This window comes from Camarhynchus parvulus, chromosome 11 (genome assembly GCF_901933205.1).
Source record: "Camarhynchus parvulus chromosome 11, STF_HiC, whole genome shotgun sequence".
NCBI classification, from domain to species: Eukaryota; Metazoa; Chordata; class Aves; order Passeriformes; family Thraupidae; genus Camarhynchus; species Camarhynchus parvulus.
Genome location: NC_044581.1, coordinates 4,503,977 through 4,517,091, shown reverse-complemented (window position 1 = coordinate 4,517,091; position 13,115 = coordinate 4,503,977). Strand labels below are relative to the sequence as shown.

The 13,115-nt window shown below is 44.7% G+C and overlaps 1 protein-coding gene across 1 annotated transcript in view; it reads left to right on the top strand.

The window, feature by feature from the left end:
- CMIP (c-Maf inducing protein) overlaps positions 1 to 12,317 on the top strand; it is a 130,635-nt gene extending 118,318 nt beyond the window's left edge. The window contains exons 15-21 of the mRNA XM_030956323.1: positions 819 to 935; positions 2,345 to 2,485; positions 3,408 to 3,455; positions 4,184 to 4,330; positions 6,266 to 6,371; positions 7,444 to 7,514; positions 10,367 to 12,317. Coding sequence (XP_030812183.1) covers positions 819 to 935; positions 2,345 to 2,485; positions 3,408 to 3,455; positions 4,184 to 4,330; positions 6,266 to 6,371; positions 7,444 to 7,514; positions 10,367 to 10,420 — 684 coding nt within the window. The 3' untranslated portion in view covers positions 10,421 to 12,317. The remainder of the gene's footprint in view (positions 1 to 818; positions 936 to 2,344; positions 2,486 to 3,407; positions 3,456 to 4,183; positions 4,331 to 6,265; positions 6,372 to 7,443; positions 7,515 to 10,366) is intronic.
- Positions 12,318 to 13,115: the final 798 nt, after the last annotated feature.

Here is a 13,115-nt window from a genome sequence, read left to right as displayed (position 1 = left end):
GAAGAGACATATTTGATTTGTACAAGTGGCTTTGCATTTCCGCCATAGGCGTTACTATGTGATATCACATGGTGCTTTCTGGAGCTTTCAGAGTCTGCACAACAGTTTTGTCAGCTCAAGGACTCGAAGGAGTGCCACTCAGGGCATGTTCTCAGCAGTCCTTTCCTTTCAGGGAAAACTGAGCAAAAGAGAAAGCAGGGTAGTGGCCCAAGAGCATGAAAACCCATGAAGTCATCTCTGACTTAGTGCTCAGGACTGCTGGATTTTCTTAAAGCAGTCCTTCCTTCCCCAGTCAGGTCCTGTCTGTTCATCCTGAACAGGTGATTTTGTCTGTCAGCAGCCCTTATCCAGAGCCAGCAGATTGCCAGCAGCAGTGCCTTTTACCTAGACACCCAGCCCACACAGCCCCTGCTCCCCAGCTGGCATTTCCAGAGAAACCCAAGCGCAAACAGATGCGAAAGCAAAATCCCCGGTGCTTCCCCCGGGGCTGGGGTCATCAGGTTACTGGGAATGGGGGCAATTGCACAGCTGCTCTGATGGTTCCTGGGGAGCCTCTGTCAGGCTGTCAGCTGGGCTCCTTTATGGAGTAAAACTTCCCACTCCCTCAGATCTCACTGGGCATCACCTTCTTCGAAAAGTCGCTTCCCTTCAGCAATAAAGCTGTTGAGACACTGCAACCCTGACTGTAAAGAGAGCCTTCATTCCTTCAGGTTTATTGCAAATAAGTAACACTTTTTGACTGCTTAACAATATCCCTTCCAGAGGTATTTGTGTTTCTTAAGCCTACACCCCTAATTTTACCTCTGTTTCTTGAATAGGTTCATATTTTAATGGGATCCTGCTATAAAACAAAGAAATTCCTGCTTTCACTGGCTGAAAATAAACTGGGACCTTGCATGCTGCTGGCTTTGAGGGGTAACCAGACGATGGTAGAGGTAAGCCCTAAAAATGTGTGGTGATGAGCAGTGTTCAGGTTCACAGTGCCTTTCCCAGAAACTGGCTCTAGCAGGGGTCAGGTTTGTGTTGTGTCAAACACCAGCAGTGGCTGGTTGTGGTTCTCTGAATTAAGGGGAGCAGAATATTGTTGTCCTGTAGATATGAGTGTGAATTAAATGAAAGGTGGGTGCGTGAATTTTTGGACAAAGAGGTTGTTTGCTGTAATGCAGCTGCAGAGGTTGGGCTGGGAAATAAATGGCCATGGTGCTGTAGGCTGTGGTGAGAGATCACAATTCACAACCACAAGGCTTTTCCATGATGAAATGCCTGATTCTTGTCTTGCCACCTGCAAAATGAGCAGTGCACAGGAAGTACCTTTATAAAACCTTATTTGCTTGCATTAATACACATTTTTTATGTTTATGATTTGTTATTTTTGTTGTGCTAATAGTTTATATGTATTTTTCTGGGTTTCTTAAGAGAAGTTTCTTAATAAATGTCATTATCAGCAGAAAGAGAGTGGATAAATAGATGGAAAGAGTTACAGTTTTTCATTGACTTAGGTTTTTGCATGCTAATTTAATCCAGTAAATAAAGGAGCATGCTGCATGCATTTGAATATAATGTTGCTGGATTTTTTTTTCTTCATTAACAATAATTGAAATCGTGAAGGGAATAAAAGCTTTGCATTTTAATTGCAATGGCATGATACTTAGCTGAAAAGGAAAAGCAGTGTGGAGAGACAGCTTGTGTCCTAAATCTGTGTGACCCACTGGACTCATCCCTTGGGATCTGCCTTGCTCCTGGCAGTCCCTGCCCCAGGGTGAGCTGGGTGTGTTCCCAGTGAGGTGGGGTTGTCCTGGCCACAGCAGAGAGCTCCCAGCATCTTCTCTTGGAGCCTCTGTGCCCTTCACCCATCCTGCCTCATGGACTGGGTGCACCTCACACGTGTTCTGCTTGCACAGAAGCCCCAGCACTTAGGGATGGAAAATCCCTAAGGTTGGTGTGCAGTGTCCCAGCTCTGCCAATGCCCAGCCCAGCCCCTGGACCTGGGAAATACTGAATGGATTGTACCTGTTCTGGAGAGGGCTCTCCAGATGGCATGGAGCCATCTCCCAGCTCTGAGGCAAATAATTGCACCTCTCAGTCAGAAGGAATGAGCACTAATGGGGAGCAGGATAGACAGGCTGGCTTTTGCAGATTACACTTCATTCTTTACAAATAAAAATTAATTTCGTGTGTTGGAAGTGGCGTAAATATTGCTGTGATATCCTCTACTCTAACCTCCTCATTGCATGCTCTAAAAACTTAGCCAGGAATTTAAAGCCATGCCCAGTGTAATTAGGATATTTGAAAGAAATGGAATGAAAACCCTGCACTGACCACTATCCTTTTGTTCTGTTGTTAGATTTTGTGTTTGATGCTGGAATACAACATCATTGACAATAATGACACCCAGCTCCAGATCATCTCCACCCTGGAAAGCACAGACGTGGGAAAGAGAATGTATGAACAGCTGTGTGAGAGGCAGAGGGAGTTAAAGGAGCTGGTATGTCACCCTGCACACATTGCCATAGCACAGGGGGCTCTGTGCTCTCCACAAATGGAGGTACAAAAGAAAGACAAGCAGGGTGTGAAATTCTCAGTTAACAACAGGATGGGAGCAGTCCTCAGAGGATTTTACTGTGAATATATATACTGTGTGATATTTACTGACGTGACTAATCCCATACTATGTTTATGAATGATATTCAATAACCTGCTTAGGATCCCTGTGAAGGAATAAAGGTGAAACCCTGCTGTCTCAAGATCTTACCAGTCAGCTTGTCAAATTCTGCCACCTTTTGACATATGAGTAGCAAATGGTTCTGGTGCTGGCCAGCATTTCTGAATGCTCTGGCATTCACAGCATTTCACTGAGATGGTCTTTAGGTCTAGTTCTCAGAGCTAGAGCCCACAGAAAAAGATTCTTCCTGATTTTAAAGAGAGGACCTACAGATTTAAAATGGACCTGCTCGCATGAGCACGTTTTCACCTAGGCAAACATACCCACAAACTTCCTCTTTCCTCTTCCCTCTTTCACATTTATATTTGTCTTTAACCCCTTCTCCCAGCCTGAAAAGTAGATGCTTTTTTTGAACTCAAGCAACTTATTTTATCAGCTGTGCCATCTTAAACCCTTTGCTCACTTTGCCCAGCATTTTAAAGCTGCTTCCTTTGAAGTGAAAGTAGCCAAATGCTGGCAGGCTGAAGCAGACAAAGGGCATGGAGACCCACTTAGCTGTGGTTAGTGGGTGTCCCCAGGGACACAAGAGACACACAGGGCAGGGGAAGCAGGGATGAGGTGGAAGGGCTGGCAGGAAGCTTGGAAATGGGAGCAGGGTTAGCACTGGTGAGGAGCTTGCTGTACTTCAGTGAGTCTGAAATGTAAAATGGCAGCTTGTTTGACCAAAATATCTTCTCTTTTACAGCAAAGAAAAGGTGGCCCCACAAGGTTAACACTGCCATCCAAGTCCACAGTAAGTTAATCATGTCAATAGAAAAACACCTTTGTCTTTCCATATTTAAACACTTGATTTATGTTTGCCATGTGGCACAGTGGTTTTGGGCAGTTAGTGGGGAGCCATTCCACTTGCTCTGTCAACACAACTGGAGTTTACACAACTAGGGCACATTTCTGCTCTTGGGTCTGTGCAGCAGTTTCCAGCACCAGCAGCAGGTTATCACATTTATAGTGCTGCTCAGATTTGGAATGGCAGCTCTGGAGACAGAGCTTTGCATTACAAAGACAAACTTCACAATGTCCAGTTCTGGATTTTAGTCATGGAAGTCTCAAAGAGACCCAGCACTATTGCATTTAAGCTTGGTGCAAACCCAGACTAACCTCACTGAGGCCAGGTAATGGTGCTGAGCACAAGTGGGACCTGGACCTCATGGCTAAATCTTCCTGGTGTTTAAAAACCCATCTTCAGCATTTGCTCTGACACTGAGGCCTCTGTGTCTCACAAGGATACACATGCAAAGGACATTTTTGTCCTAATGTTTGGACAGATTTTTCCCAGGGTGTGTGAAGCAACGCTGCCACAAGAGCCCAGCTGCTTGCCAAACAAACAGAAACTGCTCTGTGTGGTTCTCTGTTACTGTAAACAAGTGGAGCAGTTGTGCAACTCGCTCTGGTTACCAGTATCGGTGACACTTCCAGGCTGGGCACCCACAATCTCCCTCACCAATCTCTGTCCTCTTTCAGGATGCAGACCTGGCCCGCCTGCTGAGCTCGGGGTCTTTTGGGAATCTGGAAAACCTCAGCCTGGCCTTTACCAATGTGACAAGTGCTTGTGCTGAGCACCTCATCAAACTGCCTTCGCTCAAGCAGCTGAACCTGTGGTCAACTCAGGTGAGTGCTCTGCAGCTGAGGCTGAGGGCAGGAACCAATGCTGACTAATTCTGAAATTCCACACTACGTCAGCGCAGGAAGAGTGTGTGTAAAGGCTTGCTTAGATGACTTTGTCCTCCTGCTATTTTTACAGGGCCTTCCTGTGGTTTAGCTCATCTTGGCAGCTGATTTTTTTCTCTTCACCCCTTTTTTTTCCTCCGATTTTTAATTTTAATTTTTAATTATAAATTGTTGCTGCTATCTTGGGTTCAATGTTCCAGCTGGGCATGGTTGCTGCTGTGTGCTGAGTAGAACCTGTGCTGATGTTCATTGGGAAATGCTTTGCTTTCACCCAGTTAGGATGAAAAAATGATGCTGTGCAGCTCATGTGGTCAAGCAAAGCACAGTCTGTGCAGTTTAGGCAGTGAATTGCTTGAAAGCTGATCAACCCAATAGCAACAAAAAGAAACTCAGATAATTAATAAGTAGAAGGAAATTATAATGAGAATGTGATTATTTTGTAAGCAAAAAAAATCCCAAGTTAACTGAACAAATTACTCAGCTGTTGACTGAAGGAACTTCTAAAATTAAATTTTTTCTTCTGTGTTTCCCTGCTGGTTTTGCTCTCTGAGGTTCTCCACTGAATAGGTTTTCCCCATTTTCTGTTAGCACCTATTTATAGTGCTCACTGAAAATGCAATTATTGTCAGTGCAACCACAAAAAGCAGCATTTTTTAACCAAAATGTCATGTAAATATTTTGTTTTGTTTTGTTAACTACTTTATATCCCAGAAATATCCTTTTTTTAATGGGGAATATGAAATAGAAACTGATTGCTTGCTTGTTTTAACTGTATGTCCTCCAGATTTGTCTTAACAATGTAACTCTTGCATCTGAGAAACTTTGATGCTTTTTGTTCAAAATGAGTTTGATTTTACTGAACAAAGACCCTGCCTTTTATAAGGGTTTTTTTATTAAAAAGGAAAAAAAAAGGTTTAGATTCCATTTTATTTTCCGATTTCCTGGTTTCCATTAATCTAGAGTTTAGAAACAGCAGAAACCAAGTGGGTCAATAGAACAATTACCAATCAATAGTGCATTGTTCTTGAGACTAAAATAGCTAATTAATACCACTTGCACTGTGCTTTTTTTGTGTGATGTGGTTGGGAACTGGCTGAGGCTGCCATAACCATCATGTATAGCCTGGGTGGGAGCCCACTCGTACAAAGTCCAGGCTTCAAAGGCACCAGTCTAATTAAGAGATAGCCTGTGGTTAAGTGCACACAAGTCACTCCATTTCTCTGTTCCCTGCCTGCGAGACAGAGATCACAGAATCACATAATGAGAATAATGAGGTTGGAAGAGACCTCTAAGAGCATCGAGTCCAACCTATGCCTTCACACCTCACCTAGACTATAGCACCAAGTGCCATGTCCAGTCTTTTTTTAAACACATCCAGAGATGGTGATTCTACCACCTCCCTGGGAAGAGCATTACAGTACTTTATTATTCTTTCAGTGAAAAATTTCTTCCTAATATCCAACCTGTCCCTTCCCTGATGTAGCTTGAGCCTGTGTCCTCTGGTTCTGTCAGTGCTGCCTGGTGGAAGGGGCCGACCCCACCTGACTGCAACCTCCCTTCAGGAAGGTGTAGGGAGCAATAAGGTCACCTCTAAGCCTCCTCTTCTCCAGGCTAAACAGCCCCAGCTCCTCCAAACCTTCCTCATAGGGCTTGTTGTTCCCAGCCCCTCACCAGCCTTGTTGTAGATAAAACTCTTTGCTTTCTCTGCTGTCATTGGTGATGGCGGTGAGCGATGGAGGGCTCGGCCAAGCCCCATTTCCACAGCCCTGTTTGCACTGAGGTTCTGGCAGAGGAGTGGGTGGCCCAGCTCATGTCTGACCCAGCTCTGTTTGTACCTCAGTTCATGTCTGACCCAACTCTGTTTGTGCCCCGCAGTTTGGCGACGCGGGGCTGCGGCTCCTGTCCGAGCACCTCACCATGCTGCAAGTGCTCAACCTGTGTGAGACCCCCGTGACGGACGCCGGGCTGCTGGCACTGAGCTGTGAGTGACAAACAGGGGCTCTGTGGGACACTTGGGTGGCTTCTGAGGAGTTCATGTGGGTTTGGGCAGGGGGTGGGTGTCTCAGTGCTTCTGCAGGCGTTTAGGACAGGCTGTGGCTGTGTTTGGGTTTGATCTTTCCTCCTCACTGCCCAGTCCTGCAGCTGTCCAGTTGTGGGATGTTGATCTGAGCCTGGTGGCACTGGTGGCCTTGTGCAGGCTTTGTCCTCCTGAGCCATACTCTAGATCTTGCCTCTGGCTTCGCTGATGGCTCCTGTCCCCATCTCACATGGTCACCTGTTGCCCAGGGACTTCCCAGATTTCTTCCTATGGGTATCCCCTCTGGGTGGGACCTGCCTTTGTGCTGCAGAGGTGAAGATTGCAAAGCCACCTGTCAGCTTCTCTGTGCAGCAAGTTCCCTACTCCTCCTGGCATTTTTTGTTCCTTTGTTTTTGGGGAGGTGAAACTCTCCCTGTTCTTGGTTTAAACAAGGCAAGGCAGAGTGAGGCATCCAGGATTCCCTGAGCACTGAGAGGAGCTCGATGTGCTGGAGTGAACCTCCCTCCTGCTCCCAGCAGTGCATTACAAACCTCACTGCTGGGTTTGGAGGGCAGCTTTAATAGGCTTGATCCTACGCAGACGTGCCAGACAGGCCAGTAGTTATGGCTCATCTTAGGAAACTATTCTGCTAAGTACTGGAGCCTAAAATGGGAATGGGGGGAGGAGAGGGAGGACTGCCAGATCAGCATGGCCCCTGTGAGCACCACGCAGAGCACTGAGAATGGGCACTATTCAGAATAATGTGCAGGAAACCGATTATGAGAAGTTGACTGAACTACTTTGAAGTCAGCAGTCTTAAGTGTATGCTTAATGGCCCTTCCTAAATAGGGACTTTTTCCTGGATGAGGGCCCAAACAGCTGTTTATCCATTTGTATTTCTGTATTTTATGCTATTCAGCTTTTTCCTGGGAGTGCTGCACATAGTCATGTCTTGGTTATGCTTTGGCCTACTGCAAGCATGATATTTTAAGAAAATGCAGCATGATCATAAATATATGTGTGTTTTCTCTTTCAGCCATGAAGAGCCTGTGTAGTTTAAATATGAACAGCACCAAACTTTCAGCGGATACCTACGAAGATCTCAAGGTATCTGTGAATTGCATCCTCTAAAGATGAGAAATATCTGTAGCAAGAGCATGGTGGTGATCCTAGGGCAGGGAGAACTGACCCTGTGGAATGGGTAGCATGAAAGTTATCTGAAGAGGGTGAAGTGGGTTATTTTGTGGATATAATAACTGAAAGCAGCATTGTGAGGTTGCTGGACCCAGGAAACATTTAATATACTGAATGGAGAAGTATGAGATAGAATCAGCAGCTCAATCTTTTTGCCTGTGCTATCAACAGTAGAGGCTTTATCAGTAAAAGTTTCATAAATTGATTGTTTCTGATGAGGATACAGAGACAGGTACAATCTAGTGCACACCATATCCTGTACTATTAACAGGACCAAAAGTAACTTGGGTGAACAGTATTGTCAAGCTTTGATTTGGAAAGCAAAGTGAGAACTGAAAGCATCAAGGAAGATGCAAATTTATCTTGACACCTCTAGGACTGGAAATGGGCTCTGAGCAGAAACGTCTGTACAGATGCCCAGTTCTAAAATCTGACATGTAAAGTCTGGTATTACTGTGAGTTCATAACCACTTAGGCAAAATGGTGTAAAGAACCAGGATGTAGCCCCAGGTGGTTTCAAAGCTTGCCTGAGTTGTGTTGGCTTTCATGACTTCACGGGGACTTTGCTTTTATTCAGGTGGTTGTGTGAGTTGCATTTCCCAAAATCTTACCTTAGAGACCCAAGGACTCAAGATGAAACTTGACATTTGCTTGTCTTAGATGTTGAAACAGATTGGGCCACGTTTACTTAAAAGGTCACAACCTTGGGTTGAGTTTGGAACTTGAAGCAAGTCCTGTAACTGCTGTGCTTTCAAAATTCACTGCAAACGTCTATCTTTGGTTCTGGCTGTGGAGCCAGGGCTCCCCCAGGGACTCAGCTGCAATGCTGCTTGTATGGAGTTTTCAAGATCAAGTTTTAAAAACTTGTGTCACAATTGTATATGCAAATAAGTCCTTGGAATTAACAGCTGGCTTGCAGATGGGTTCACACAATGGAGCTTGTATCAGGCCCCAGGCATTTACAAACAGTCAAGGTCAATGCTGTATTTGGCCCAGGGCTCTGAAATTGCATCCATGAAAGGCTCCCCTGGTCCCACCCCTGCTTCTGAGCCCCTTTGCCACTCACTTCTTACTGAAACTCACATTTTCCTAACTGGTTCCCTCCGCTCTGGTATGGCATTAATAGTCCTTAGCAGCCACAAAAGAAAGTGACTTGCCAGGGCAAACAGCAGAACTTCCTGAGAGCAAAGTCCTGATGATTGCAGAGAATTCAAAAAGCTGAGAAAACAGGCAGGCATCACTTTTTCCCCTTTCACCTCTTCCACTGAGATTTATCTTGGTGGCCATTATTTTAGGGCTCTCTGTGTATTCAAAAGTAGTAGTTTCTCTCCCTGGGGCACATGGTTGAAGGTTTGTTAAGAGCAGCTCAGACTTCAAAGAACCTATTTTTGATACAGATCTTTCCTTCTTCTCACGTTGGTCTGCAAGAGCATTTGGGGCACAAGCCAGTGATGACATTTCCTCTCAGCTCCATCCCCCACCCCACTAAACACGCTTGCACACACAGAGACACCCACATATGTACCAGGCAGGCTGAACCAGACAATAAATAAACACCCACTACTGAAGTCATTATTGCCTAACTGAAAAATTATTTGCTGGCAGTGTCTGTAGGATTATGAATAGCTCTTATCAAAATACGCGCGCACATAAATCAAGGAGTGAGGTAATAATGACTCCTAGAAACTTCCAAGTCCTCAATTATGCCCTGGCCTAATTAAATGTGTTTATTTGTTTTGAGAGAATTAGCCATGCAGTTATGGTCAGGGAGCATGGAAAGGGGATCAGTGAGTAGGAACAAACAGCTGATCCCCATCTGCCTTGTGTGGGGTGATCCAGGAATGATATGGCCAAAAGCAGCGGAGTTGTGGAAGGGAGACCACAAAGATACCAGAAGTTGCTAATGCTCCATGAGTTGTTTTAGTACACAGAGGGTAAAATGAGCAGTGTGGAGGCTGAAGGAGGAATTGTCTCTCTCTGCTGCAGTTTGAGTGCATCGCCTTCATGGCGAAAGTTGGACAGTCATGTTTTGCTAAGCATTTGCATGAAATACGAAGGTGGGGGTTTGGTCTGGACCTGGTGGCTGGTGCATGGGTTTTAGAGCAGGTGGGACTTAGTTCCATGCGTCTGTAAGGGCTGGGCATCCTGTTCCTTTGCCACACCCACCTGCTCTAGCTCACTGCTGAGCTCAGCGCAGGGCCCAGGGTGTCACGCCTCTTCCTGCAATTGGTGGTTGACAGATCAGCCCTCCCAGTTTGCTGGGAGGTGCTTTGTCCCTTTCTGTAGCCCTCCAGATTTGGATATGACCTCTGAATTAAGTCCAGGGATTGTTTCCACACAGGAGTTCCCAGGTCAGAAAGCTGTGTCTGCCCTTTGCCTCTCCTGGGCTGCCTGTCATCCTCACCACCAGTGGGGCTCTGTGCTTTCCTAGCCAAGAGGAGGAGGTGCTTTCGTCCTCTTTTGGGAGCCCACATTCAAAATACAAGTACAATCTGCAGAGCTGCACAGGTCCCAGGCTTGCTGTCACACAAAAAGTCACAGGATGCAAGGTTTTTCACAATCATCCACACCAACAACAGCAGGGCAAGGTGCTCTCCTTCCCCAGGAAGTTCTTTCACCCCTCCCTTCTCTATTCCTCCTCCAGATTTGGATACCACTGCTCTGTTGGATAAGCACAGGGAATGGTCCCACACAAGAGATTTGAGAGGAACTTTTTACTTGAGGCCTGAACACGTTGTTAATTCTGACCTTTCCTCCCCTCACAGGCTAAACTCCCCAACCTAAAGGAGGTGGACGTCCGCTACACCGAAGCCTGGTGAACTCTCCCTGCCTCCCACTCTTCTCTTTTGCTTCTTGTGAGAAGGAAAAGATTTTTAAAACAGACAGATTGAAACAAACCTGAAAATAACTTTTGGCCAATTCCTGTAGAGCAGTGAGTCTGGGGACTTGGTGGCAGGAGTCGTGGTTGTGGGGTAGCAGAGTGGAGTTGTGTGTAATGGGAGGATGGGGCAAGCCTGGACTCCATTGGATTCTTTCAGCTTTGTGATTTCAGAATCAACATAATTTAAATTGAAAAGGAAGGAAACAAACAAACAAAAAAATGGACTTTGTAGCAGCAAGAGGATTATAAAGAGGAAAAAAACACATTTGTGGATTTTATTTGCCTTTGTGTTTTATGCCGTGTGGAGAAAAAAAATATATTCCTTTGTCCTTACTTACGTGGGTTTCCTTGGCTGGCACCCAGCCAGCCAGAACTCCTGTTTCACCAGTTTTGCTCCAGAAAATCAAACTTCAAAAATCTCAAGAGAAGAAAACCAAAACCAATATGATTTTCACCTCCCCTCATGTCCTTGCAGTTGTTATGCAAAGTAATTTTGTTGTACATAAGATTTACATAATGCACCTATTTAAGAAAATGGTTCACAAATAACAGGTCTGGGACCTGTCTTTTATTTATGAATTGTTAATTCTTTTACCCTTTTTTTGCGTATAGTACTGTATAAACTAGTTTGCTGTCTTGTTGTTATTATTATTTTTTTTAAGGAAATGTCCTCCTTGAAGAATTGCCTTTTAGTAATGCAAAATGTATTATACTCCCTCTTTGTCAACATTCATCGCGTTGTCTTTTTGATTTCAAAATGCCTCAAATGTTATCAAATAGGAAGGAAAATCTTTATCAAGGGGGCCGTGGTTGTTGGGGAAGGGGGTGCAGGGATTAATAAAAGTCACAATTCCTTCCAAAGTCTGAAAATTTTCTTTAGTCTTTTAAGCCATGTCAGGTTGAAACACAGGAGACGGGGACAAGACGTTTCTTTTGCCAATGGGGTGTTTGCAAACTGTAGATTTTACAAGTTGCCTCCGTTGTTTTCTGTTTACGTCCGATATTTCAAAACGAGGAAAAAAAGCTCTCCCTCCACTTTGTGCATCATCTTTTTCTGGGTTTTTTTCCCCCCCTCCCCTCATTCCCTCCCCTGTCCTGTGCCCCCCTCCCTGCCCTGTTCTGTGCACGCATTGTTCTGCATGTTCCTCTGGGGAGACTGAGGAAATCGCGGTGTTGCTGATCCGATAGCTCTGACCTGTCTGTAAATGTGACTGCTACATTTTTCATATTCCACAGTTGCTTAGAAGATGATTTTTTAAAAATTGTGGTTTCTTTTATAACTATGCTGTTGACTTTTTTTTTCATAATGAGCCTTCATTGTACAGAGCTGCTTATTTAAAAAAATCAAACAAAAACAAAACAAAAAGAAGTTTTTTCCTCTGTTTAACACTTTTATTTTATTCTTCAGCACCTCAAGGTTTCACATACAGCCAATGTAATTTTTTATATAAATATATATATATATTTAATCTTATTCAATGGAAAGCCAAGCTTTTTTGTTCAGGTTTTTTGTTGTTTTCTTTTTTTTAAGTTTGTTGCTATGTAGACAACCCCATCCCAAATGATGTTGTTTTTCTCCTTTTTTTTTTTTTAAATAATGAAACAGAATTTGAGTCTTAACTCATGTAGTGTGTCAGGTTTTTTCCCCCCCTTCAAATCCCACACTGTATGAAGATGCAGTATGGGAAGGAAGAAGAAGAAGAAAAAAAAAAGGAAGAAAAAAATATGCCAACATTTTCCTTAGCACTGTTGCTTTTACCAATGGTTTACTACTACTGTTCTGTAGCTGTGTACAAAGAGATGTGAAATAATTTCAGGCAAAAATAAACTGTAAGTGAATATCTTTTAGCTGCGTGCTTTGTGTTTTCTTTGAAGGAGCCTTTGGCTGGCCGGTGATGTGGGGATGCTGTGGGAGGTGCAGGCTCCAGAGCAGGGACCAGCAGGCAGCCAGGGTGTTTGCCACCCCTCCCCAGGCTTGAGGAACCACCATGGAGAAGGAGGAGAACAGCTGAGCTCTGTATTTCTCGTTTTGCATCCCTCCCCAAGCCTGTTTTGTGCACTGTCCCCAGTCCTTGGAAGGCTTAAGGGGTCCTTGCAGTGGCCATCAAAAGAGCTGCATTAGTGAGGGGGTTTCTTGTACTGCTTGCCTGATGTAGGCAATGAGGGAAGCACTGGGGCATCTCCAGGCTTGAGAAGAGTTTTTGTACATTAAGATGTATTTTAGGGCTGCCTCCAAAAGCAGGGATGTGCTGTGTTTGTGTTCTCCTGCTGTCCTGGATGAAGCCCTGCAGGGTGTGGGCTGGATGCCAGCAGGAGACCCAGCTGGAGCTCCACATCTCTGCCTCCATTGTCTGCACAGCTACTGAGCTTCAGCTTTCAAACAAATGGGCCCCACTTGAAACCAATTCCTGCAGGTGTTCTGAGAGCTGCCTTTATCACCTGTGTTACCTGGCTCCTGTACTCTCACTTTTATCTGTGTTTCTGTTCTATTCCACAAAAGAGACTTCAGGACATGGAGAAACATGAAGGTTTGCACTGTGCTTCCAGCCAAGCTAAGAAGTGCTCACAGGATAGTCCTTGATAAAGAGAATAACTTGCCTTTATTTTTTTTTCCTTCACTGAAATCAGACAGC